The sequence below is a fragment of the Pseudophryne corroboree genome, chromosome 1 (assembly GCF_028390025.1).
Source record: "Pseudophryne corroboree isolate aPseCor3 chromosome 1, aPseCor3.hap2, whole genome shotgun sequence".
NCBI lineage: Eukaryota > Metazoa > Chordata > Amphibia > Anura > Myobatrachidae > Pseudophryne > Pseudophryne corroboree.
In genome coordinates, this window is record NC_086444.1 from 486,970,103 (window position 1) to 486,997,038 (window position 26,936).

The 26,936-nt window shown below is 45.2% G+C and overlaps 1 protein-coding gene across 1 annotated transcript in view; it reads left to right on the top strand.

The window, feature by feature from the left end:
* The window catches only part of RASEF (RAS and EF-hand domain containing), a 174,996-nt gene that overhangs the window by 106,045 nt on the left and 42,015 nt on the right, over window positions 1-26,936 (top strand). The window contains exon 4 of the mRNA XM_063913812.1: window positions 26,608-26,703. Coding sequence (XP_063769882.1) covers window positions 26,608-26,703 — 96 coding nt within the window. The remainder of the gene's footprint in view (window positions 1-26,607; window positions 26,704-26,936) is intronic.

The following is a 26,936-nucleotide window of genomic DNA, read 5'->3' on the forward strand; positions in this document are numbered from 1 at the left end:
TTCGAAGAAAAGGCGTCTTAATTATCCCTTACTTGGACGATCTCCTGATAAGGGCATAGTCCAGGGAACAGTTGGAGGTCGGAGTAGCACTATCTAGGATACTGCTACAACAGCACGGGTGGATTCTAAATATTCCAAAATCGCAGCTGATCCCGACGACATGTCTGCTGTGCCTAGGGATGATTCTGGACACAGTCCAGAAAAAGGTGTTTCTCCCGGAAGAGAAAGCCAGGGAGTTATCCGAGCTAGTCAGGAACCTCCTAAAAACAGTGCATCATTGCACAAGGGTCCAGGTAAAAATGGTGGCTTCCTACGAAGCAATTCCATTCGGCAGATTTCACGCAAGAACTTTTCAGTGGGATCTGCTGGACAAATGGTCCGGATCGCATCTTCAGATGCATCAGCGGATAACCCTATATCCAAGGACAAGGGTGTCTCTCCTGTGGTGGTTATAGAGTGCTCATCTTCTAGAGGGCCGCAGATTCGGCATTCAGGATTGGATGCTGGTGACCACGGAGCCCAGCCCGAGAGGCTGGGGAGCAGTCACACAAGGAAAAAATTTCCAGGGAGTGTGATCAAGTCTGGAGACTTTTCTCCACATAAATATACTGGAGCTAAGGGTAAATTTATAATGCTCTAAGCTTAGCAAGACCTCTGCTTCAAGGTCAGCCGGTATTGATCCAGTGGGAAAAACATCACGGCAGTCGCCCACGTAAACAGACAGGGCGACACAAGAAGCAGGAGGGCAATGGCAAAAACTGCAAGGACTTTTCGCTGGGCGGAAAATCATGTGATAGCACTGTCAGCAGTGTTTCATCCCGGGAATGGAAACTGGGAAGCAGACTTCCTCAGCAGGCACGGCCTCCACCCGGGAGAGTGGAAGCTTCATCGGGAAGTTTTTTCCACATGATTGTAAACCGTTGGGAAATACCAAAGGTGGACATGATGGCGTCCCGTCTGAACAAAACGGGACAGGTATTGCGCCAGGTCAAGAGACCCTCAGGCAATAGCTGTGGACGTTCTGGTAACACCGTGGGTGTACCAGTCGGGGTATGTGTTCCCTCCTCTGCTTCTCATACCTAAGGTGCTGAGAATTATAAGACGTAGAGGAGTAAGAACTATACTCATGGCTCCGGATTGGCCAAGAAGGACTTGGTACCCGGAACTTCAAGAGATGCTTACAGAGGTCTTATGGCCTCTGCCGCTAAGAAGGGACTTGCTTCAGCAAGTACCATGTCTGTTCCAAGACTTACCGCAGCTGCGTTTGTCGGCATGGCGGTGGAAAGCCGGATCCTAAGGGAAAAAGGCATTCCGGAAGAGGTCATTCCTACCCTGGTCAAAGCCAGAAAGGAGGTGACCGCACAACATTATCACCACATGTGGCGAATATATGTTGCGTGGTGTGAGGCCAGGAAGGCCCCACAAAGAAATTTCAACTCGGTCGTTTCCTGCATTTCCTGCAAACAGGAGTGTCTATGGGCCTCAAATTGGGGTCCATTAAGGTTCAAATTTCGGCCCTGTCGATTTTCTTCCAGAAAGAATTGGCTTCAGTTCCTGAAGTCCAGAAGTTTGTCAAGGGAGTATTGCATATACAAAACCCTTTTGTGCCTCCAGTGGCACTGTGGGATCTCAACGTAGTTCTGGGATTCCTCAAATCACATTGGTTTAAAACCAGTCAAATCTGTGGATTTAAAGCATCTCACATGAAAAGTGACCATGCTCTTGGCCCTGGCCTGGACCAGGCGAGTGTCAAATTGGTGGTTTTTTCTCAAAAAAGCCCATATCTGTTTGTCCATTCGGACAGGGCTGAGCTGCGGACTCGTCCCCAGTTCTCTCCCTAAGGTGGTGTCAGTGTTTCACCTGAACCAGCTTATTGTGGTGCCTTGCACCTACTAGGGACTTGGAGGACTCCAAGTTGCTAGATGTTGTCAGGGCCCTGAAAATATGTTCCAGGACGGCTGGAGTCAGGAAAACTGACTTGCTGTTATCCTGTATGCACCCAACAAACTGGGTGCTCTTGCTTCTAAGCAGACTATTGCTAGTTGGATGTGTAATACAATTCAGCTTGCACATTCTGTGGCAGGCCTGCCACAGCCAAAATATGTAAATGCCCATTCCACAAGGAAGGTGGGCTCATCTTGGGCGGCTGCCCGAGGGGTCTCGGCTTTACAACTTTGCCGAGCAGCTACTTGGTCAGGGGCAAACACGTTTGCTAAATTCTACAAATTTGATACCCTGGCTAAGGAGGACCTGGAGTTCTCTCATTCGGTGCTGCAGAGTCATCCGCACTCTCCCGCCCGTTTGGGAGCTTTGGTATAATCCCCATGGTCCTTTCAGGAACCCCAGCATCCACTAGGACTATAGAGAAAATAAGAATTTACTTACCGATAATTCTATTTCTCGGAGTCCGTAGTGGATGCTGGGCGCCCATCCCAAGTGCGGATTATCTGCAATACTTGTACATAGTTACAAAAATCGGGTTATTATTGTTGTGAGCCATCTTTTCAGAGGCTCCGCTGTTATCATACTGTTAACTGGGTTTAGATCACAAGTTGTACGGTGTGATTGGTGTGGCTGGTATGAGTCTTACCCGGGATTCAAAATTCCTCCCTTATTGTGTACGCTCGTCCGGGCACAGTATCTAACTGGCTTGGAGGAGGGTCATAGGGGGAGGAGCCAGTGCACACCACCTGATCGGAAAGCTTTACTTTTGTGCCCTGTCTCCTGCGGAGCCGCTATTCCCCATGGTCCTTTCAGGAACCCCAGCATCCACTACGGACTCCGAGAAATAGAATTATCGGTAAGTAAATTCTTATTTTTATTTCATATTTGATGCTGTATTTGATGCTGTTCCCATCCTGAGATTTCAGAGTACAGTATAACCTCAGTATTTGTTAAACCTAAATGTTTGGTAAATAGACTCGCCCAATTTTTCAAGAAAATCTTTGATTGTGTCCTATTATTTTAGTGAAATAGCAATTATCCACAATTACTGCTTATATATATAAATTAAATGCTGGTATAGAAAATTAAGTGAAACATGAATTTTGTATATCTTATCATTTGCCTATGACACCATCTAGTGGTTATTTTAGTATGGCTTGTTTAGAACCTGGAAATGTGTACAACTTTTGCAGTGGTTGTACCGTATTTTTCGGACCATAAGACGCACTTTTTCTCCCCAAAAATGCGGGGGGAAAAGTATGTGCGTCTTATGGAGCGAATAAGACATTTGCGGGTAGCGGGTAGCGGCCGGCGGGTAGCGGCGGGTCCTGGATGCTGCTGCTGCGCTGTCATCAGCAGAGCGCAGAGCGGCCACATCTCAGCAGCAGAGCCGGCGTCATGTGACTCCCCCGCTCCCCCCCACCTCCTCCCTTCTCAGGAGACGCAGGGAACCACTGGTACTGTCAGTGTGTGTGTGTGTGTGTGTGTGTGTGTGTGTGTATGCTGGCTCTGATGTGTGTGTGTGTCTGTGTATGCTGGCCCTGACAGAAGACTGCACTGTATTCTTGAGTCTGAGAAATCACAGAAATATCTCTTAGAGGTCAGAATATTTTTTTTTTCCAGTTTTCCTAAAAACTAGGTGCGTCTTATGGTCAGGTGCGTGTTATGGTCCGAAAAATACGGTATATTGAGATTGTTAGCAAACCAGAAAAGTTAGCAATTGGGCAAACCCATGCTGCACTGCAGGAAGGGGGGGGGGGGGGGGAGGGCAGATTAACATGTGCAAAGAGAGTTAGATTTGGGTGAGGTGTGTTTAAGATGAAATCTAAATTGCAGTGTAAAAATAAAGCAGCCAGTATTTACCCTGCACAGAATAAAACCCACCCAAATCTAACTCTCTCTGCACATGTTATATCTGCCAGCCGCCACCCCCCCCCCCCCTCCCCTGCAGTGCACATGATTTTGCCCATTTGCTAACTAATTTGCTGCTGCGATCAGGTCTGTATTAGGCCAAATAGTCCTTGTTCAATTGCTACAATAATACAACCAGCTAATTTGACCAGAAAAGTTCCAATCCTCTGTAGCATTTGCTCCATCATGTGTGAGGAGGCCACAATTAACTCTTTGGTAGCGTGCAATTTGGTAAAAAATGTGAAAAACTTCAGCAAGCAGACGGTTGATGTGATTAGTAGTCAGCAGCACAGATGTACTTATTGATATAGTTAATAGCAGGCAGCACAGATATATAATTAAGAGCTTGTTTATATTACCCTTTTTTCTCGAGTCGCTACAAAGCCTGACTTCCCGGCCACTGATACCACAATTCAAAGGTGGCTTTATCCGGAAGAGGGTATATAGTCCTGAGTGGCTTTCCTCTACGTCAATGAAAATGTCCGCCAACCCTCAGTATGGGGCAGTCGTTGGCTGCCACTATTCTGTACAGCTCGTCTGCCCCACAGTAAGTGGACTTCCAGGGAGCGCTGTATTCCCAGCTCACCGCTGCAGTGTTTGTCAGATTACCTCCGTTTCTGCAGGCTGTCTCCGCTCTCCACTCTGTGTGTGGCAAGCTACCTCTGCAGCGTACACAGCAAGTGCCTGCATGGTGCACACTGGCCGGATCCCGATTCTAAAGTGTGCTGATGACGTTTTTCCCCGCCTACAGCATCAGCAATTTCCTCAGATACATTCTGTTTGAGTCTCTCCATCCCTTTTATTCTCTTATGACTCACATATGTTACCTAATAAAATAATCAGGACTCCTCTCCCAGCTGTACAAATCACGGGAGGAGAATATCTCCTTCCTACATAAACTTTAACAGCTTTCATTGTTTTTCATTGACCTTATACACAAAATGTAAAGTGACCACACAGACAGAAAAATAATCCATATAGCTACTGTACAGACTTTTGAACTAATCGTTTTGGTCCTAGATGTTATTAATTTCAAAACCAGCAAATTTATGCCATGTTTAGCCAATATCATTTCATATTACTAGAATTTTTAGATGGAATGGATATACGTAAAGGGGATATTGTCTAAAAATTACCTGCTCAAATAACCTCAGCAAAAATATATCCCCCATACAAGATATTTTACCAATTGCATGTATTACACTCAGTGGCGTCAGAACGCTTTTTGGTTGGGGGGGGCAAGATATAATTTCAGTTTGGCGCCCCTAAATATCTAAATGTCGCCCCGTCTGTTATACCTCATAACAAAAATGGAGAGAGAGATGTAGAGAGAGACATGGCGAGAGAGAGACATGGAGAGAAAGAGAGACCTGGAGACAGAGACACATGGAAAGAGAGAGATGGGGAGAGAGATACATGGAGAGAAACGCATGGATGGCGAGAGAGAGAGAGAGAGGTATATCACCATCAGCAGAATGTGTGCCCAGGAGAGCAGTTACCTGGAGGTTTTCGGGAGGAGGTTGCAAGGTCTCTCCGGCCAGGTAGAGGTTCTGCAGGGGCTCTGGCGGGCTCTCAGGGCGTCACTCACATGTAGGCAGTGGTCCAGCAAAAATTTGGTGGCCGTGGGGGTAGGGGGGGGGGGGGGTGTAGGGAGGAGAAGGGGAGGATAGGCAGTGACAAGGCGGATGATGCAGGATGGTGTAAGGCGTAACTATAACTTTGTGGTTCACATAGAAAAATCTTGACAGGGCCTTCCCTGCCCCCCGCCGTTGTCACTTCAATACCCCTTAGGGGATCAAGAAAGAGAGCGAGAGAGAAAGACAAAGCAGGTATCAGGGGTAGAGAGAAAGAGAGGTGCGAGAAAGAGAGGGAGGTCAGGGAGAGAGAGAGAGAGGGTTTCACGGAAAAAGAGGGAATGAGCAAGAGATAGGAGCGAGAGAGAGAGGGTGTAAAGGCGGGTACACACTAGGTGACGGGGAAATGCTGGCGATCAACGATATAGTTCGTATACACGGATCGTTATCGTTCAACGATAACGATCAATGTCGTCATCGCCGGAATTCCAGGCCATGATGCTCAGCCCAACATTGACAGGTTAAGCTACATGTCAGCTCAATATTGGTGATCGCTGAACGGTGTGCAGGAGCGCGCCTCATTCATCGGTCACCGATATTGCCCACATACACACTGGACGATATAAGACTAAAAATAAACGATTAAGACTTTTATGTCGTTGTCGTTTATTTTTTAGGCTAAAATCGCCTAGTGTGTACCCCCCTTAAGGGAGAAAGAAAGTGTCAGGGACAGAGAGAGAGTGTGTGTCAGAGGGAGAGCGGGTCAGCAAGAGCGACAGACTGAGGTAGAGAGAGAGACTGTCAGGGGGAGAGACAGTGTTAGGGAGTGAGGAAGAGACAGTGTCAAAAAGAGAGACCGACCGTGTCAGGGAGAGAGAGAGACAGTGCCAGCAGGGAGGGAGAGAGAGCTAGACAGCATCAGGGAGAGACATTGTCACAGAGAGAGATAGAGTGCCAGGGAGAGAGAGACAGTGTCAGGAAGAAAGTGAGGGAGAGAGAGTGTGTCAAGAAGAGAATGAGGGAGATGATGTCAAAGAGAGAGAGTGTAGGGAGGGGACAGAGAGACATTGTCAGGGAGAGAGTTGAGAGGGAGAGTGTCAGAGGGAGAGGGAGAGCTAGAGAGGTGGGGCAGCCCGAGACACTACCTTTACAGTCTACAGCACAGCACAGGTCTCTTATGGGGGCTGGCACTTCACGGCATTAGGCCCCGCTCCTTAAATACCCGCAAATTGCGGTACTGCCACCGGGAGCCTGCCAGGGCAGGTAGGTTAGTGGCAGAGTAGACTGTGCCAGGCTAGTCCCCCCCTCTCCCATTACATACTCCGTGGCTGCAGGCAGGGCCAGCCCGAGCCTCCTTTTTTTTGCAAGCGAAAATATATTTTGGCGCCCCTTAGTGGAATTTATAGGAGCGTGGTTTCATAGGGAAGAGACGAGGCCATAGAATAGTACCAATTCACATTACACCTTACAGCAGCATGCGCTAGTCACATTACACCTCACAGCAGCGTCCGCTAGTCACAATACACCACAGCAGCGTCCGCTAGTCACATTACACCTCACAGCGGCATCCGCTAGTCACATTACACCTCACAGCAGCGTCCGCTAGTCACAATACACCTCACAGCAGCGTCCGCTAGTCACATTACACCTCACAGTGGCATCCGCTAGTCACATTACACACCTCACAACGGCGTCCGCTAGTCACATTAAACACCTCACAGCGGCGTCCGCTAGTCACATTACACCTCACAGCGGCGACCGATAGTCACATTACACAGCACAGCGGCATCCGCTAGTCACATTACACAGCACAGCGGCGTCCGCTAGTCACAATACACCTCACAGCGGCGTCCGCTAGTCACATTAAACACCTCACAGCGGCGTCCGCTAGTCACACTACACCTCACAGCGGCGACCGATAGTCACATTACACAGCACAGCGGCGTCCGCTAGTCACATTACACAGCACAGCGGCGTCCGCTAGTCACAATACACCTCACAGCGGCGTCCGCTAGTCACATTAAACACCTCACAGCGGCGTCCGCTAGTCACATTACACCTCACAGCGGCGACCGATAGTCACATTACACAGCACAGCGGCGTCCGCTAGTCACATTACACAGCACAGCGGCGTCCGCTAGTCACATTACACAGCACAGCGGCGTCCGCTAGTCACATTACACAGCACAGCGGCGTCCGCTAGTCACATTACACAGCACAGCGGCGTCCGCTAGTCACATTACACAGCACAGCGGCGTCCGCTAGTCACAATACACCTCACAGCAGCGTCCACTAGTCACATTACACCTCACAGCGGCATCCGCTAGTCACATTACACAGCACAGCCGCGTCCGCTAGTCACATTACACAGCACACCGCGTCCGCTAGTCACATTACACCTCACAGCGGCGTCCGCTAGTCACCTTACACAGCACAGCGGCGTCCGCTAGTCACATTACAAAGCACAGGGGCGTCCGCTAGTCACATTACAAAGCACAGCCGCGTCCGCTAGTCACATTACACAGCACAGCCGCATCCGCTAGTCACATTACAAAGCACAGCCGCGTCCGCTAGTCACATTACACAGCACAGTCGCGTCCGCTAGTCACATTACACAGCACAACCGCGTCCGCTAGTCACATTACACCTCACAGCGGCGTCCGCTAGTCACCTTACACAGCACAGCGGCGTCCGCTAGTCACATTACACAGCACAGCGGCGTCCGCTAGTCACATGGGAGAGAGAGCAGCCTGTATCCAAGGCGGGCGGCAGCGGCGCTGTACAGCGAGTGACGGTGATTCACTCACTGTCAGCAGCGGCGGGGATTTGATGAAACCCGGAATGGACAAGTTTCCGGAGCACCTGACCGGATCAGCTCCCTGCAGCGACCTCTGCGACTGGGGAGCATAAACAGTGGGTATGGGGTCACTTATTAATTATTCATTTATTCATGCATTAAAAACATTTGCCCCGTCCTATGCAGCCATATTTATATAGATAGATAGGTGCAGGACCAGCAGCTATCTCAGTGCTCCCACTCCCTCTGTCTGGGAGCAGCAGCAGGGTAGGTAGGAGGCTGTCAGCCCTGCACAGTGTCACTATGCCCGGGGGTAGCGGCAGCAGGGTAGGTAGGAGGGCTGACAGTCTTCAGGCAGTGCGGGAGCAGCAGCAGCTTCGAGCTGGCAATGATCTCTCCCTCCCCGCTGACAGCCCATCGCGGACACTCCCCTGGACACTTACTCAGCTCCCCAGCGGCAGTGCTCGATGCAGTGACCTGATCCTGTCCGGCACTCTACGCGGACGCGGTAGTCCGCAGCGCTGGCTGCAGGGGGTTTCAAGACGGAGCCACTGTAGGAGGGGGCAGAGCCACTGTAGGGGAGGAGGTGGCACAATGGAGGTGTCCGTGACTGCCAGACGCGCTGAGGACGCCTGAGGAAGCAGGAAGTGCGGCAGCCGGCAGCAGTATTTCCCCTGACCGTCTGCCGCTCCTCTGCTGCAATTGCTAGGCGCCTCGCACATTTTTGCGGGGGGCGAGCTGCCCCCTTGCCCCCCCCATTCCGACGCCCCTGATTACACTATCCTTTTTGGATTCTCTCTTTCGGTTTGAGTTAATCCGTTGAAAAGCAGCAGGTATATGGCTACTAATAGGCGCTGGGTTTCTTGTCTTTTTTTTTTTTTTCATCTCTGAATAACCCCCTGTGTTTACATTGTGCATGACATACGTTTTAATATAATGTGCCAAAAGTCATTCAATCTTCATCTATACACATAGCCAGATTAAGGAGCTGGTGCAGGGCATACTGCATCCTGGGCCCCCCTCCCGGAGGACACTGACGTCAATAGCTTTCCCTCTTATGCAGCAGCAGAACCAGGTAGTCAGAATGTGAGCAGGACAGTATGCAGTGCAGGCAGAGACATAGGAGGATCAGGTTTCATGAACTACCTACCTTTCCAACCAGGGGCGAGCTAGAAGGGTGGAGAGAGCTGTAAGTGACACAGGGATCCCAGCTTCTCCTCCTCACTGCCTGGGTGTTTGGGTCCTGTGTAACCTGTTACCTAATGAGGGTCTAGAGCGAGACCTCCTGAGTCCTGTCCCAGTGTGTGAGTATACAGAGGCTGCTGCTATTCTTGCATGTGACAAAATAAATTATAGGTTTTATTTTTCTATTTGTATTTTATTGTTGTTTAAGTTATATTTGTTCCACTACAAGAAAATGTTATAAAATAGTTGTCTTAAAATTAGGTGGAGCTATAAACAGTACCCAGGCATAATTAACCACTTGCCTGTCATGGTTGCATGTGCATCAGATGCCACCACACCAGAAAGTACTTTATCTGACCAGATAGACAGCGTGGGAAGAGAAAGTTCCTGCTGCTGCTGCTGCTTTCAGTGGAACCGGATGGTCCCTCCACTTTCTCGCACCCTCCCCCAGTGTTTGCTGTGCTGTCGATTACTGCTGATCAGTCAGCACGGCAGGATCCCTCACCTAGTGGCTGCAGCTGCTGGGGAGGTGTAAATTAACCCCCCCAAGCCCCCACTGTGTACCTGGCGGTTGTCCCGGCTTTATAAATGATAGCCGCGATGGTGGCGATGTTTCAGATAGATGCGATGTTCCGATGGTGACCACTGATGTTTAGAAAATCCTAATTTTTTTGCAAGTATAAAAAAAAAATCTTTTTTTTATTAATTAATTTTTGATAAGTTTAAATACATGTTCTTCACCTTATTCACTCACTAAAAAACATAAATGACAATTACTGAGTGGTGTTTAGGAAAACAAATTGTCAGTTAAGTGGTTAAACTACAGATATTAGTTTAAATCTAGTAGGTTGGTTTAAATTTAATATAAACAATCCATACATCTGAACATGACCCATTCCCGAAGGGACAAAAATGCTCTCTACCTGGACTTCCTTCTTAAGCCGTGATTGCCATCACCTGTGTTTAAACCTCTTTCTTATTAATTAAATAGTTCAACACAGGTGACACCAATCATTTATTAAGAAGGAAGTCCAGGTAGAGAGCATTTTGTCCCTCCTGGAATGGGTCATGTTCAGATGTATGCACAATCTAATATAACACTTCCCCCCCCCCCCCCCCCCTTCTACCAGGGCCCCCTGTCAAGTACCCCGGGCACCTCCAAGGCTTACTCCAGCCCTGCCTATACATATAATAAAACTGTAAGGGTTGTGTCTGTACATAGCTATTTTTTCAGAAATGTACTTCTGGGGACTGTTTTGGAACTATGGCCCTCATTCAGCTTCAGTAGCAGATTCTGCTAATTTGCTATGGGGTACATTTACTAAGATGGGAGTTCTATTTAAGATGGGATGTTGCCCATAGCAACCAATCAGATTCTACTTCTCATTTATCTAGCACCTTCTAGAAGATAATACCTGGAATCTGATTGGTTGCTATGGGCAACATCCCATCTTAAATAGAACACCCATCTTAGTAAATTTACCCCTAAATCTGCTACTGAAAAATCAAGCGCAGCATAGGGCAAGGCTATCACAGCATGAGAAGCGCCAGCCAGTGATGCGATCGCAGTCTAATTGCGATTGCATCGCAGGAATCACAGCAATAAGGGTTGACCCCTGCCTGCGCAGCCTGGCTGTGTAGGCCGGTGCATTGCGGCCGTGTTTCCTCTTGAAGGAAACACAGGTTGATGTTATCAGCCATGACACCAGAGGCAGAACTCTGGGAGGCAACGGAGTCATCTGCCGCCGGGCTCCTGCTCTGAAGGGGGGCACCTCTCCTCCCATTCTGTGACACCATTGAATTAAGTTAATTGATAGCTGTCGCTGTCTTTTCAGTGGCCGACTTCCTCACTGGTCCCTGCACCTTACAAATCACACCCTCTTTATTATACTGAATATACACATTTTTCAAGTATCACAACCAGGATTAGAAACCACAACCTATTACACTGGAAGCAGATACCTTACTGATGAAGCTGTTTGCTGTATAGGAAATATGAGAATTTTAACTACTGTATATGAAGATACTTCTCTGACAATTACACGTAACTTCATATAGTTAGAATTCTCATGCTTCCTGTACAGGAGCAAATAACTCCATCAGTAAAGTGTCTGCTGTTAGTGTAACAGGTCGTGGGTTCTAATCCTGGGTATGACTGCTAAGAAATGTGTGATTTAAAATAAGAGACAATTAAATGTATAAATATAGTATATACATTTTTTTCAGAACACTCCACACACACACACACACACACACACACACACACACACACACACACACACACATACATACATACATACATACATACATTTATATTAATATAGGAAATAAGGGGGCACCAATATTTATCGTGCCTCCGGGAAACTGGGACGAACTTACGCCACTGCATGACACGCCTGTGTTTCCTGCCCCCCCCCAACACTGTTTCGCTGCCCCCGAACGCTCGCAGTCTGTCAATCACATAGTGATCACATCGTTTCCGCGATGCGATTACTATGTAAATACCCGTGCACACACTCTGAGCAACTGTTTGCAAAATTCCATCAGTTACAACTGATGTTTAATTAGGCCATATGGACAGTGAATTTTTTTTGTGTCTGTTCATTCTGGCATCACGCAAAGACTTCTAGATGAATTTTGATCATGTTTTCTTGATTTTTTAGCTTGTGACCTAGAAACTGAGGTATGTATGCTCTCAATGTTACGTCAGGGAGAGGAGCAATAAAGGAAAGACACATGACAGGGTGCACTGACAGTTGGTGTTCTGATCAGGGCTGGCTCCAGGCCTACTAGCACCCTGAGTGAGAAAAATAATTCCAAGCGCCCCCCCCCCCCCCCCCCCCCCCAATGTGCGCACGGAAGGTGCGTGCACTCCTGGAAAAGTGGGCATGGCCTCGCAACTTTATATTATCGGACTATAAATAAATATATTTTCATACCCTTCACTTCCACCAAAAACCAACATTAACTTTGACTAGTGGTGGGAACTGGGATTAAACGCTAGCTCAGTGGTTTGCAAACTGTGTGCCTAGTCACCCTGGGGTGCCTTGGGTCACTTGTAGGGGTGCCCTGGATTGGTGGTCATGACCAAATTAAATTCTTTATGGTCAATGTAATAGGCAAAACCAGTACTTGTGGCTTCCAATCATAAGCTATGTGGACAAACAGAAGCGAATCCTGTCCCTTACCACATAACTGACCCAAAGGATAGCATATAAAACAATTTACTTAATTTAATATTTCTTTCTAAATTTCTCTATAAGAAATGTTTTGCCTAGGGGTGCAGTGAAAAAAATCCTGATACACTTGGGCAGTGATGGGGAACATATGGCACTCCAGCTGTTGTTGAACTAGACAGTTTTGCTATTTGGCCATGCTAAAGCTGTAGCAGGGCATGCTGGGATGTGTAGTTCAACAACAGCTGGAGTGCCAAAGGTTCCTCATCACTGCTCTAGGGCACCGTGATTAAAAAAAGTTTGGGACCACTGCCCTAGCTACAAAACCACACAAATAATCTGGCAAGAAGATAGTTAACTGAGGACACATCTGTATACCGTAAACTCATCATACTTCACACATGTCATGTTTCATGGATAACTTATAGTATGTAGTTTCAGTTCTTTAGTTTTAGGTAGTTCCAATTTAAAAATAGTTCCCAAAATATTTTTTTTTTATGATTTTATGTCAAATTTATTCCCATGACAAGTTTTCAAAGTGAGTTTTGACATCACTGCTCGCCAAATATAAATTTAAGTATTTCAAGACTAACATGCATATATGACATTAAGACTGAATGAGTGGTTCGTAATCTTTTTCATTTACTTTCCAGATTAACATTAAAATCTGGTAAATTGCTAGTCTTTGATCTCCCCTAGTATCTCAATGGAAATAAAGCTATTACAAAATACTGTTATAAAGAGCAGGAGAATTATCATACTATTTAATACATTATTATATTGTATAGTAACATCTCTGCTTTAGTGTTCATAAATTTTTGCAACTTATTTTTCTAATCATGGATGTGACATTAAAGACACAGTTATATGGGTAGAAATATGCGAAGGGTGCAAGTTGCCGTTGCTGCGGCGTTTCAATGCCAGCAATGGCACCTGAACTCGCACCCCTCGTGGTCTGATTTCTGCCCAAATTCACACAAAATTGCTCGCAGTCCTATGCGTGAAACTCGCACACAATTGGATTGAGCGCATAGTGTAAAAATAAAGTTCTCCAGTAGCGATGTAGTTATGTGACCGGCGGTCACATTACCTCCCCCTTCATCCCGCCCCTTCACAATCCCGACGGTCGGCATGCAGGGACTATTCCAACTTGTGGATGTCCATGAAACCCATGTAGTGGGAATAGCAATCGTTGCGCCCACAGCGTGGCAAGCACAATGAGGGGCTTGTTGTGCTCATCCCCCTGTCAGCATTCTGCAGGCATCGGGATGCTAACCGCCGAGATTCCGGCCGCCGGAACACACCCCTCCAGTATTTGCGTGCTACATGCAAAACAAACTTCATAAATACCATATTTCTGATAAGGATTTGCGGTCATGAAGTTGACTTTCACTATGGTACAGTGACTATGCTGACCTCACCATACCTATGCCAGTATCTCGGTTAACCAGCATGTTAAAAGATATAATACTCGGATAGGTGAAATGCGGTAAGGAGAATTAAACCCATTTTGAGATTCTGGCTCTTGCATTGTGATGTCAACATACTCACTGTACACATGGTAAGTGTCTACCTTCCATACCCAACACCTGCAAGCAACATATAGGTGTCGTGGGACAGCAACTGTTACATGGTTTGCCACCCCCCAGGGCTCTGCGCCCATTGACCTCTGATTCATTGTCAAACCTCAAGGGATCTGATTTCAAATCCTGACCTTTCTTTTTGCCAGTCCCAGCAGGAGTGCTATAAAATGTTTGTGCCTTTCCTTTTTGATTTTGCAAATACTCTTGTCATTTCAGTAGTTGCCATTTTTTTAAGCACTGTAGAATTTTTAAATATATATTAAAGCTAAAATTGAATATGTTTGCATTTGACTAGTCTAACTTAAAGTCCTATAAAGAATAACAGATTTTTAGACCTGGGTAATTGTTTAATGCTAGAGTGTGAAGTATTTAACCCTGAGTCCACCCTTTACCACCAGCAAGTATACTGGGTGTGCGCATATGATTTGTGTGAAATTAAGTTCTCCCTGGCTTATGCAATAGGGTGGCAGGCCGAGAATAAAAGTGGTTGTGAAAATACTGTTGTCACGGAACTAGGTTTGGATGTTCCCGGATTAGGATCAGGGATGTCTTTGGAAGCAGTGCTGGGATGTCGGAACCGAGAAGGATAAATGTAGCTCATACTCATAGGTTATAGCAGTCTCTGAGGGGTGGTCTTCTGTTTGCCGGCGGTCGGGCTCCCGGCGCTCAGTATACCGGCGCCGGGAGCCCGACAGCCGGCATACCGACAATTATTTTCCCTCGTGGGGGTCCACGACCCCCATAGAGGGAGAATAAAATAGTGTGGCGCGCGTAGCGCGCCACCGTGCCCGTAGCGTGGCGAGCGCAGCGAGCCCGCAAGGGGCTCATTTGTGCTCGCCAAGCTGTCGGTAAGCCGGCGGTCGGGCTCCCGGCGGTCGGGATGCTGGTCGCCGGGAGCCCGACCGCCGGCCACCCGTAGTGAACCCGTCTCTGAGTACATGGACTTGGATAACTGGAGTCGAAATTTGGAGAGCTCCATAGAAAACAAGTCAGGACTCCAGGACAAAACCGGGCTAGGACTGGTGAAGCTCCTTGTGCTAGACTGGGACTTGCTATGGATCTGGTCCAGACTGGAACCGGATTAGGCTCCTTATAATGGCTAGAACCGGCAAGGATTTAGGAACCAGGCTGATGCCGGCAGGAATACAGGGCCGGGCTGAAACTGGTTATGCTTATTGCATACAAGACCGGACTAGAACCGATTATGCATCTTGAATACAGGACCAGGCTGGAACCGGTTTCGCTTCTTGAATACAGGTCCAGGCTGGAACCGATTATGCTTCAGGAATACAGGACAGGGCTGGAACCAGTTACACTTCTTGAATACAGGGCCAGACTGGAACCGGTTAAGCTTCTTGAATACAGAGACGGGCTGGAACCGGTTACGCTTCTTGAATACAGAACTGGGCTGGTAACGGTTACACGACTGAATACAGGGCCGGGCTGGAACCGCTTGCGCTTCTTGAATGTAGGACTGTGCTGGACCTGTTAATGCCTCTTGAATACAGGACAGGGCTGGAACAGGTTAATTCTTCTGTTCCAGGCTGTTACTTGCAGAATACTGGACCATGCTGGGACCGGTTAATGTTTCTAAGCCAGGCTGGTAATGGCAGACTACTGGACCAGGCTGGGACTGGTGAATGCCTTCTGTGCTTCTGGTAGAAAACCCTGGTGACACTGACAGTGGTTACACTGACAATAGCCTGAAGTTCACAGAATACCCAAATTGCAGGTGCTGGGCAGTGGGCATACACAGCAGTGGTCAGCTGGACTGAGTAGGTGACGATATCTGGATACAAAAGTATGACAAAGAACTAGAAATGCGCAGGAATAAGGGGGTAATTCAGACCTGATCGCTCACTAGCTATGTTTTGCAGCTCTGCGATCAGATAGTTGCAGCCTACAGGGGAGTGTATGTTTGCTTTGCAAGTGTACGATCGCATGTGCAGCCGAGCACTACAAAAAAGTTTTGTGCAGTTTCTGAGTAGCTCAGAACTTACTCAGCTGCTGCGATCACTTCAGCCTGTTCTGGCCCGGAATTGACGTCAGACACCCGCCCTGCAAACGCCTGGACACGCCTGTGCCGAGGAAATAGGTGTGGGGGGGAGGGAGGTGTAACTAACTACCCGGGCTTCTTGGAGGGGCCTAGCAGGGGCCTGGGTCTGTGCACCCCTGCGCACTCCTTTTGCATGGCAGCCACAGCCTCTTTCTCCAGCCCAGCCAATGTTGAGTGCAGCAGTCTGGTTGGAAGGTGGGTGAGCGATCACACTGATCACGTCCCCTTCCTGTATCTGACTCTGACTGAGGGTTACATGGTACCCCCCACTGCAGGTTGGCGCCACCTTGTGACGCATAAAGAGTATGTCCTACACTTGTTTTTTTTTATTGGAAGTGAGGCCACACCTCAATGATTAGGCCACATCCCCTTTCATTACCAGGACACCTTTCTACAGTACTTGGCTGAGGATGCAGACTTGGAACATTAGTGAACTCTGCGGGTTACTGAAATTAGAGATTTATGACATTGTTGCTAAAGCAGGATTCTTTGGTACCAGGGAACTGAAGTACTGCACACAGGAGCCAGGGTTTGCTGAATAGTTTACTGACAGCAGGAAAGGGATAGGAAGATCTCTTAGTAAAGAGACTTATTGCTCTGGCATGGGCCGATTGTCAGCAGAGTCCCTAAAAAGGAATTGCAGGTCACTGATTGGTTGTTGATGTCAGCTGGGGTGAGAAGCACTCTAACTGGAGGAATAAAGTCAGCTGACATGCTCCAAGATGGTGATGGCTGTGCATCAGATTCTCAAACAGGTATTAGCAGAAATCCTGACTTGCAGGACGAGTGGCATAGCTAAGACACAACGCAATTACTTAGAACATGAATGAAATACAGCAAGTCAGTATCATGACGCCTGTTTTGGGATATTTTAGCTAATCTGTATGTCAGTGATAGGTGACTGAGCGATCAAACATTGAAATATTGAAGTAACCTTACAGTAGCATCCATAGAATTACTACAATCGATGAGGTACAGTACAATAGAGATATCCTTAATAAATCAATAAAAAAAAAAAAATCTAATTGAATACATTTATGAATTAACACTTCTACAGACAACACTAAAAAAACACAGTTAATTATTATATGGGAAAATACAATCTCAATCGTGACCTTTTCTCTATGTATTTATCTAAAGTTAATATACAGTGTGTCAAATTCTTTTTCTGTAAATATATAATCCATATGTGCCTTCATTTCTCTTTATGCTTTATGGTTTTAACAAAAAATATATAAAAAAAAAATTGTTTTGAAAAAGAGATTGATAAGTTTAAAATAATGTTGTTTTGTACCCTGTCCCATTGTTATCCTTATGTTTACTAACCTCCAACATAACTAATTATTACATAGAAAAATTGATACCAGGAATATTAGGATCTTTTTTGGTGCTTGGAATTTTTTGTATATCACCAGCAGCATTCATAGTCCAGCACTGAACAAGTGCTAGTGTTTCTGACAATTGATATTTGTCAGGGTGAGTCACTGACATACTGGAGGGCAGGCACTCCCAACCTCGGTGCTCAAGGCACTCTAAGGGCTATTACACACTAGCTGGCTTTCACCGACCGGTAAAAAACTGGCCAGCTTTTGCTGGCTTTTTGCCAGCCGGTGAAAACCTGGTAGTGTAAAATAGCCCTATCAGTCCAGGTTTTAGTTATATCCAGGCTTCAGCACAAATGGTTAAAACAAAATAACTAAGGTACTAATTAAGTCACCTGTGCTCAAGCATGGCTGTCACTAAACCTGGACTGTTAATGTGCCTTGAGGACCGAAGGTGGGAATGCCTGCTATAGAGTGTTAAAGCAAGGTGGTACAGAAGTGCAAAGGAACAGAGGGGTCTATTTACTAAGCCTTGGATGGAGATAAAGTGCACCGAGAAAGTCCCAACCAACCAGCCCCTAACTTTCATTTTTCAAACAGAGCCTGTGACATGGCAGTTAGGAGCAGATTGGCTGGTACTTTATCTCCATCCACTTTATTTCCATCCAAGGCTTAGTAAATAGACCCCAGAGTAGCAAGTGATATAAAAAGTGGACAGTGTAACATTTTCAGGCTTCCCAGACTCTTAAACAGCTCATGCCATAAAAGAGTGCAAAAACTAATTAAAGCCTTAGGGTATTCATTTAGTACCGTTTCACTTTTCGCAATTTTTTAGGGCGAATGGGGATTTGCCCTGTGTAATAGCAGAAAAAGTATTATATATATAAAGCCACTGGATTACCACAGCACCTGGAAGGGGTTTGTCAGACCCCGCCAAAAGTAACCAATAATAAAGGGTTACCAGCGCTATGAATTGTGTCTCTAAATTAATAAATCAATGTATCAGTTATATAAAAAGATATTTAATGGTTAATAATATAAAATCACATAAAAAAACAAGTGGTTAATTTATACACATATATACTAAATAGATATATTGTAAAATCACTGGCTCTGAGATGATGATATTTTCAATCTGCTGATAGGAACCAAACCATTGCTCTAAGATCCCAGACTTGATAGATAGATATATATATATATATATATATATCCATGGGTTGTCCTGCACTCACATCACCAAATTTATTCTTCAACGGGCGGGTGCTCCTAATGGGCCATAAGGTCCACTAATACTATAGAAACAAGTCCATCGAAGTGGAGGTGCACTCTCGCAATGATAGAATCATACACAGTGGTAAAATCAATCGTCACCGAAGCTTTATTCGTGTCAACGTTTCGGTCCGTAACCGGACCTTTCTCAAGACAGGTGACACATCAATTCAATTAAGTCATCATATGATACACATACATCTGCAAGGACAATATACATAGTTATGATCACAAGCCTCACCGGTCCCTGGAAAAGCCCCGCACCAACAGATAAAAAGAAAGAGAAAACGCCACCAAAAGAGGTGAATATAAATAATACCAATAGTGTCCCCAGTCACCTAAGTGATAGGGTATAACACCTCATAAATCCGTACCTAAAACGTCTAGTTACATCCACTGTAGTGAATTAAAGTAACGGACTCCAGCGTATCTCAAACTGTGATCAACAGAGAAAGAGAACATGTTTTAATATAAACCAGCGATTGTGGTGACATAGGGTAAAACCACTCATCTGGGTAATCACCCCCACACACGGTGCAAATACCTTAATATATGTCATCTTCTTACAATGATGCAGCCACAGGTGTAGTGTACACCCATATAGCAAAAGAGCTGTCAGAAAAATTACACAGATCAATGTCGATACAGTGCCGGTGCCTGGGTATAGTAAAACAATCAAATACTGTTACTTACTCAGTCAGATGGAGGCTGTGCTTGTGACTGCATAGCCCTCCAATCCACTGGGTGGGGATTAAATAGTGAATCGGCCGGAAGTATCCGAAAAACCAGAAGTGCCCCACTCGTGCCTAATACTCTCTCTACCGGGTCTAAATCCTGTTCATACTACTCACACACAGCGCGGTTAAACAGTGTACAAGACACTGTAACCGCTCACTGTACACAGCAAGCCGCCGCGGCCGCTATTCATTTATAGCGGTCCACGGACCGGAAGTGACGCCGGTTTGCGTTCCACCGTCCCGGAAGTCGCGGTGGAACGCACAACCGCTAGACACAAATCATTATTACACCTGTAGTGCCGCGATCACATAGTGAAATCAGAACGGCACCACTGTGTAATCAGACAAGAAACAATCCCACAACTGATTACATATAATCAGGAAACAAACATGTGTAACTAGACAATAATAAGTTATTACTAATAATGGCAATTATATGTGTAGAGAGCACATGAAACAAGGTACTGTTACAGTGTGCACACACAAAATCTAAATCCGGGTGCCGGGTGAACCAGAGACCGGTAAGTTCACAAGGGTGATGGACTGCGCCGCAACAATTAACACAACAGATTTATACATCTCATACACCACTTAATTATAGGCACTAAACTCATTAATCTAAATGTTACTCAAGATAACCAGGACATCAATATACTGTGTCTGGCCACCCGTGTGAAACAATTACTGCAAGGTGTCACAGAATCGAATGCCCATATCAAGCCATCCCACTAGAGGACCCACAGAAATGATATAGACACACAGGAGAATTGTATCTATAAAAACACATTAAGTGGATTACCCTCATTCAAACCTCTGGGGGTAACTGTATCTAAAGTGTGAATCCAATAGCTCTCACGCCGTCTCAACGCTAGAGTCCTATCCCCACCTGTAGATTTAGGTGGAATCCAATCAATGAGTCTACATTTCATACTAGCCACCTGATGTCGTGCTTGTAGACAGTGGCGAGCCACAGGCTTGTCAGTCTGTCCAGTCAAAAGTGCCGTATGGATCGAGGACCTGTGGTTTGCCATACGGTCTCGGAATGCCCTTGTGGTCAATCCCACATAACATAGTCCACATGGACATTTAAGCATATAGATCACATAGTCGAGACGACAGTGTAGATGGTACTTGATTTTAATAGTTTTCCCTGTATGTGGATGGGAAAATGTTGCTCCAGTCAACATGGACCGGCACGTAGTGCAGCCCCCACAGGAGAAACAACCTGGTTTAGCCTGCATCAATGGAAAAGGGGTTTTAACAGACTCAACAGGAAACATAGTTGGACGCATAAGTAGCTGTTTCAGGTTAGCCCCTCGCCTGTAGGCCATCATGGGTGCTTTAACCCGTGTGAAAGGTAAATCTTTATCAGTCGACAGAATAGGCCAATGGCGGCGTACCGCTTTGCTGATCTTGGATGAGTTCCTGTCATACTGCGTACAGAATACCATCCTATTCTCTTTCTTCTTTTTAGGGATGGTTCCAGAAAAAAGACCTGTCGCCTTCTCAAGACACATCTTGAGTGTCCCAGCCGAATACCCTCTCTAAGAAGCGAGTGGTAATCTCAGTGCACTGTTCCTGCCTACGATCTACCTCTGAGTTAATCCTCATAGCTCTCAAATACTGGGAGATGGGCAAACTGTCTTTCAGGGCTGGAGGGTGATTACTAGATGCTAGTAATAAGGAATTACGATCTGTCGATTTACGATATAGTGTAGTTAATAGGCTGGAACCCGAGACCATTACAGTGACATCCAAAAAATTAATCTCTGATCCTGAACACACGGCAGTGAAACGGATCGGGCTGGGTAGAGTGTTGAGTTCTGCCACCATAGCATTAAACTCGGCCTCAGTTCCCTGCCAAATCAAAAAAATGTCGTCAATGAATCTCCGAAAAAATGCAATCTTGTGCCCAAAGCGGGGTTGTATGTGGGTCTTCTCATACCACGCCATAAAGAGGTTGGCATACGATGGGGCCAAATTAGACCCCATCGCCGTGCCAGATAACTGCAAGAAAAAATCATTTTTGTACATGAAGTGGTTATTCGTGAGAACCAATTCAATAAGGTCAAGAAGGAACTCAGTGGGGAATTCAATGCATGGTGACAGCTCAAAGGCTAGCCTCAATGTCTCTAAACCTTCCCTATGGGGGATCACGGTGTAAAGAGAGGCTACATCCATGGTTGCCAAGAGAGAACCACTGTCAACCTGGATGTCAGTCAAACTCTCCAAAAAGTGACTGGTGTCACGTAAGTAGCTGGGTATACGTTGAACTAATGGCTGTAAAACACTGTCGAGAAACCGCGCTAGTGGCTGAAGTAAAGAGCCCTCAGCCGCGATGAACGGTCGTCCAGGGGGCTGTGCTAATGACTTATGTATCTTCGGTAGAAGATATATGACAGGACATCGTGGGTTTTCAACCGTCAGGAATGTTCTAAGATCGTCAGTGATCCAGCGATGCTCATAACCCAATTTGATAATCCTGTCAACCTTCGCCTTAATCCGTGGTACAGGATTGCAATTCAATTTCTCATATGTAGATCTATCAGCTAATTGTCTGGTCACCTCGCTGTCATAGTCCTCCCAATTTTGGACCACGACAGCGCCGCCCTTATCGGCCGGTCTAATGACCAGATGCTTGGCATACCGAAGCTGTTTCAGGGCCTTCCGTTCTGGAACAGATAAGTTGTCATATGAACGCCTAATTGGCTTCCCCTTGGTCTCCTGTTGTACAAGACGTAAAAACGTCCGTATACTCGAGTTCGAGGAAGGAGGATCAAAATTGGACTTACTTTTAAACGGGCTTCTAGATGTGTGTATGGGTTTATCAGCGAAGAATTCTCGTAATCGGAGGGATCTCCCGAACTTATACTGATCAATGGTTTGTTGAAAGGGGTCAGGAGCACAGGTAGGGACAAATGAAAGCCCCCTAGAGAGTAGTTTTAATTGAGCTTCATCAAGGATGGTGTTAGAAAGATTAAACACCATATCTAATTGCGTCTGCGCCTCCCCCTTCGTCGGTTTGTACCCCCCTCTCCTCGCATGCGGTCGATGCCGCTTCTTAGCATACGGCTGTGTATAGTATGTTGGTCTGTACCTTGTTCTAAAAAATTATAACTATTGTCGGAGTGGCCCTCATGGTGGTCCGTGTCAGAGGTGGACCGTGAGGACCCATAATCTCTAGGATATGGAGTAGCTCGTTGTCTCCTGCCGGGGCGCCCCTGTCTCTCATGTACGGAATTCCCTAACAGCCATCGATAGACTGCATGGTTCTGGTAATCATTGCCAACCGTGGTTAATTTCTTCCTTTTAAATGATATTAATTCTTTACGGTAAGTGTCAATCTGAGTGGTTAATCGCTCATTCCAATCCTGGGATTTATCATCCCTGAGCGATGCCGTCAGTATGGTGATAGTAGTCTCAGATTCTATCTGCACTTTCTTCAACTCCTGTCCTACTTCCTCAACCACCAGTGCTATCAGATCTAACGAGCATTTGTTGAGAACACCGCACCAGCGACTACAAAACACGGGATTATTACGCCCTAACGTAGGAATGTTGGTAATTCGAAATCCTCGTGGGATTTGTTTTTTCCTTAGATATTCGGACAAAAACTGTCCGTGAAGAGTGAGATCTACCTCCCTCTGTCTATGTTTCAATATTTTATAGTAGGTATCAGCTGGTGTTTCAGCCGGTAGGGACTCGAAGTCGAGTTTATCGAACAACAATTTTTCTCTCTCTTCGTCCGTGAACGAGACCGTGCCAGCCTCAGCCTGAGCCAACAAACCATCGTCCATGAGGTATACTCCTCCTTGTGCCATATTGGTGTAGTATATTCAGATAATTAGATATAATCTATAAACAAATGCAAATACAATCAGAACATAAATATAAACAATCACAGAGGTTTAGTCGCACGCGAATCACCAATGGCGTCACGTGTAACAACTCCCTACAATCGATTATTGATTATTCAAACATAAATATAAATTATCCCTTGGATCCTAGTGACCAAAATCTATGCATCAATGTCCTTCAATCTGATGGGTGTCAGGAAATACTCGCTTCATCAAAAAGCGGGTACTGTATATCCATTGGTTGTCCTGCACTCACATCACCAAATTTATTCTTCAACGGGCGGGTGCTCCTAATGGGCCATAAGGTCCACTAATACTATAGAAACAAGTCCATCGAAGTGGAGGTGCACTCTCGCAATGATAGAATCATACACAGTGGTAAAATCAATCGTCACCGAAGCTTTATTTTACCCTATGTCACCACAATCGCTGGTTTATATTAAAACATGTTCTCTTTCTCTGTTGATCACAGTTTGAGATACGCTGGAGTCCGTTACTTTAATTCACTACAGTGGATGTAACTAGACGTTTTAGGTACGGATTTATGAGGTGTTATACCCTATCATTTAGGTGACTGGGGACACTATTGGTATTATTTATATTCACCTCTTTTGGTGGCGTTTTCTCTTTCTTTTTATCTGTTGGTGCGGGGCTTTTCCAGGGACCGGTGAGGCTTGTGATCATAACTATGTATATTGTCCTTGCAGATGTATGTGTATCATATGATGACTTAATTGAATTGATGTGTCACCTGTCTTGAGAAAGGTCCGGTTACGGACCGAAACGTTGACACGAATAAAGCTTCGATGACGATTGATTTTACCACTGTGTATGATTCTATCATTGCGAGAGTGCACCTCCACTTCGATGGACTTGTTTCTATATATATATATATATATATATACACAGGTTGAGTCTCCCTTATCCAAAATGCTTGGGACCAGAGGTATTTTTGGATATGGGATTTTTCCGTATTTTGGAATAATTGCATACCATAATGAGATATCATGGTGATGGGACCTAAATCTAAGCACAGAATGCATTTATGTTACATATACACCTTATACAGGCAGCCTGAAGGTAATTTTAGCCAATATTTTTTATAACTTTGTGCATTAAACAAAGTGTGTGTACATTCACACAATTCATTTATGTTTCATATACACCTTATACACACAGCCTGAAGGTCATTTAATACAATATTTTTAATAACTTTGTGTATTAAACAAAGTTTGTGTACATTGAGCCATGAGAAAACAAAGGTTTCACTACCTCACTCTCACTCAAAAAAGTCAGTATTTCGGAATATTCCGTATTTCGGAATACTTGGATATGGGATATTCAACCTGTATATATATATATATATGTCCTCCTACTTATAAATTGTTTGCACAGTCAGCTGGTAATACCCTGATAGTACCTCACACACAGTTCCACGAGGTGATATTATAATTACTCGTCTGCGTAGATAGTTCAAGGGGTTTCCATATCTTACTGGGTGTATTGAAGAAAGGAGAGGTTGGTTTCTTAAGGTACTGCAGTGGAACCCCATCTTCATACCATTTGAGACCGATCCAGATAAGGACTTTTCTCTGCTTTGACTTGGATTTCCAAGGATTAAGAAACCAAGATATGGAAACCCCTTGAACTATCTACGCAGACGAGTAATTATAATACCTCGTGGAACTGTGTGTGAGGTACTATCAGGGTATTACCAGCTGACTGTGCAAACAATTTATAAGGAGGAGGACATTTCTATATATATATATATATATCAAGTCCGGGATCTTAGAGCAATGGTTTGGTTCCTATCAGCAGATTGAAAATATCACCATCTCAGAGCCAGTGATTTTACAATATATCTATTTAGTATATATGTGTATAAATTAACCACTTGGTTTTTTATGTGATTTTATATTATTAACCATTAAATATCTTTTTATATAACTGATCCATTGATTTATTAATTTAGAGACACAACTCATAGCGCTGGTAACTCTTTATTACTGTGTAATAGCAGGGCTGTTTTTTCACATAGGTGAAACATTCGGCAGGAGCGAAAAACACGTGGATCAGCAGATCCACGTGTTTTTGCACCTGCACCTATGGAAACATGGGCCGTTTTCGACGATTTTGAGTCATTTTTCGTCAGTGCCTTTTCACTAAAAAAAGAAGTGAAAAGGCATTGGCGAAAATGCGTTAAGAATGGGTGAAAATGTCCCGAAGTTGAATATCCAGGGGGTGGATATTCTATAGCTCTGAAAATGGCGGAACTAATTGAATACCCCCCTAAGTAGCAAGTACATGAGCTACAGTATCTCTAACACAGTTTACAGAATTCTGGCAGGGTGTGGGATGAACACAGTTGGGAAGAAGCTGCTCTATCTCCAGATATATACACCAAATTGAATTAAAATACAATATGTGGCGGAAAAGGCTCAGTGGTATTCCAGTCACAGGAATAATATGACTGTAAGTTTAGTGGTGAAGTTTGATATAATATAAGTGGTATCCTCCTTTCCTTGCACTTACCATATTCTTTCCATAATTGAGGATAGAGTTTATGGGGTGTATTCAATTCAAGTCGGATTTCCCGACTTGTCAGATTAACGGGAGTTTAAGGTCGAATCCAGATTCGACTTATTCAATCATACTCCCATTTATCCGACAAGTCAGAAAATCCGACTTGTCGGAAAGCACGTGGATCGGCGATCCACGTGTTTAGTCAGATTCGTGGCCAAATCCGACAGGTTTTAGCCCCGTTTCCGACAATGTCAATCCGACTTTAAGAATTGAATACTGCATTGTCGGATTCTTTCCGTTGGAAAGGATCCAACAAGCATTGAATACACCCCTTGGTGTAGCTTTATCTAGCGGTTCACTAACTGACACGTTGTCGCTTTGGGAATGTTTCAGATTATCCTAAGAGAGACATTTGGAATGTCAGAGATGCGCTTTGCAGGAGGGAATAAGACTAGTAATTGAGTAAACATACTATAATGATATTAAACCAAAAGCTGATGATCTTCTTTCCACGTAAATTAATATTGTGCTTTCACTTCAAATGTGACCTGATCTTTTCATGTATAATGAAGTAGTGCATTACATGGCTTACTTTGTTTTATCTCACTGATGACATTTAGTATTGCTCTGGTAAGAACATGTACATAAACCTTTTCTTTGTTTACTATTCCAGGAGAAGAGAAAGGCAGAGGAAGCTCTCAATGATTTGAAGCGTCAACATGAATCTGAAGTTGCTGAACTACAGGTTGCAATAAAAAAGCTAAAAAAGGTAACTTCAATAACCTTTATTGACACTAGGTATAGTCTGAATAATCTTTGCTGCCAGTTTTGTAAAGACTGTGACACTGGCCTTCATTCCGAGTTGTTCGCTCGCTAGCCGCTTTTCGCAGCAGTGCACACGCTAAGCCGCCGCCTACTGGGAGTGTATCTTAGCTTAACAGAATTGCGAACGAAAGATTCGCAAAATTGCGAATAGACATTTCTTAGCAGTTTCTGAGTAGC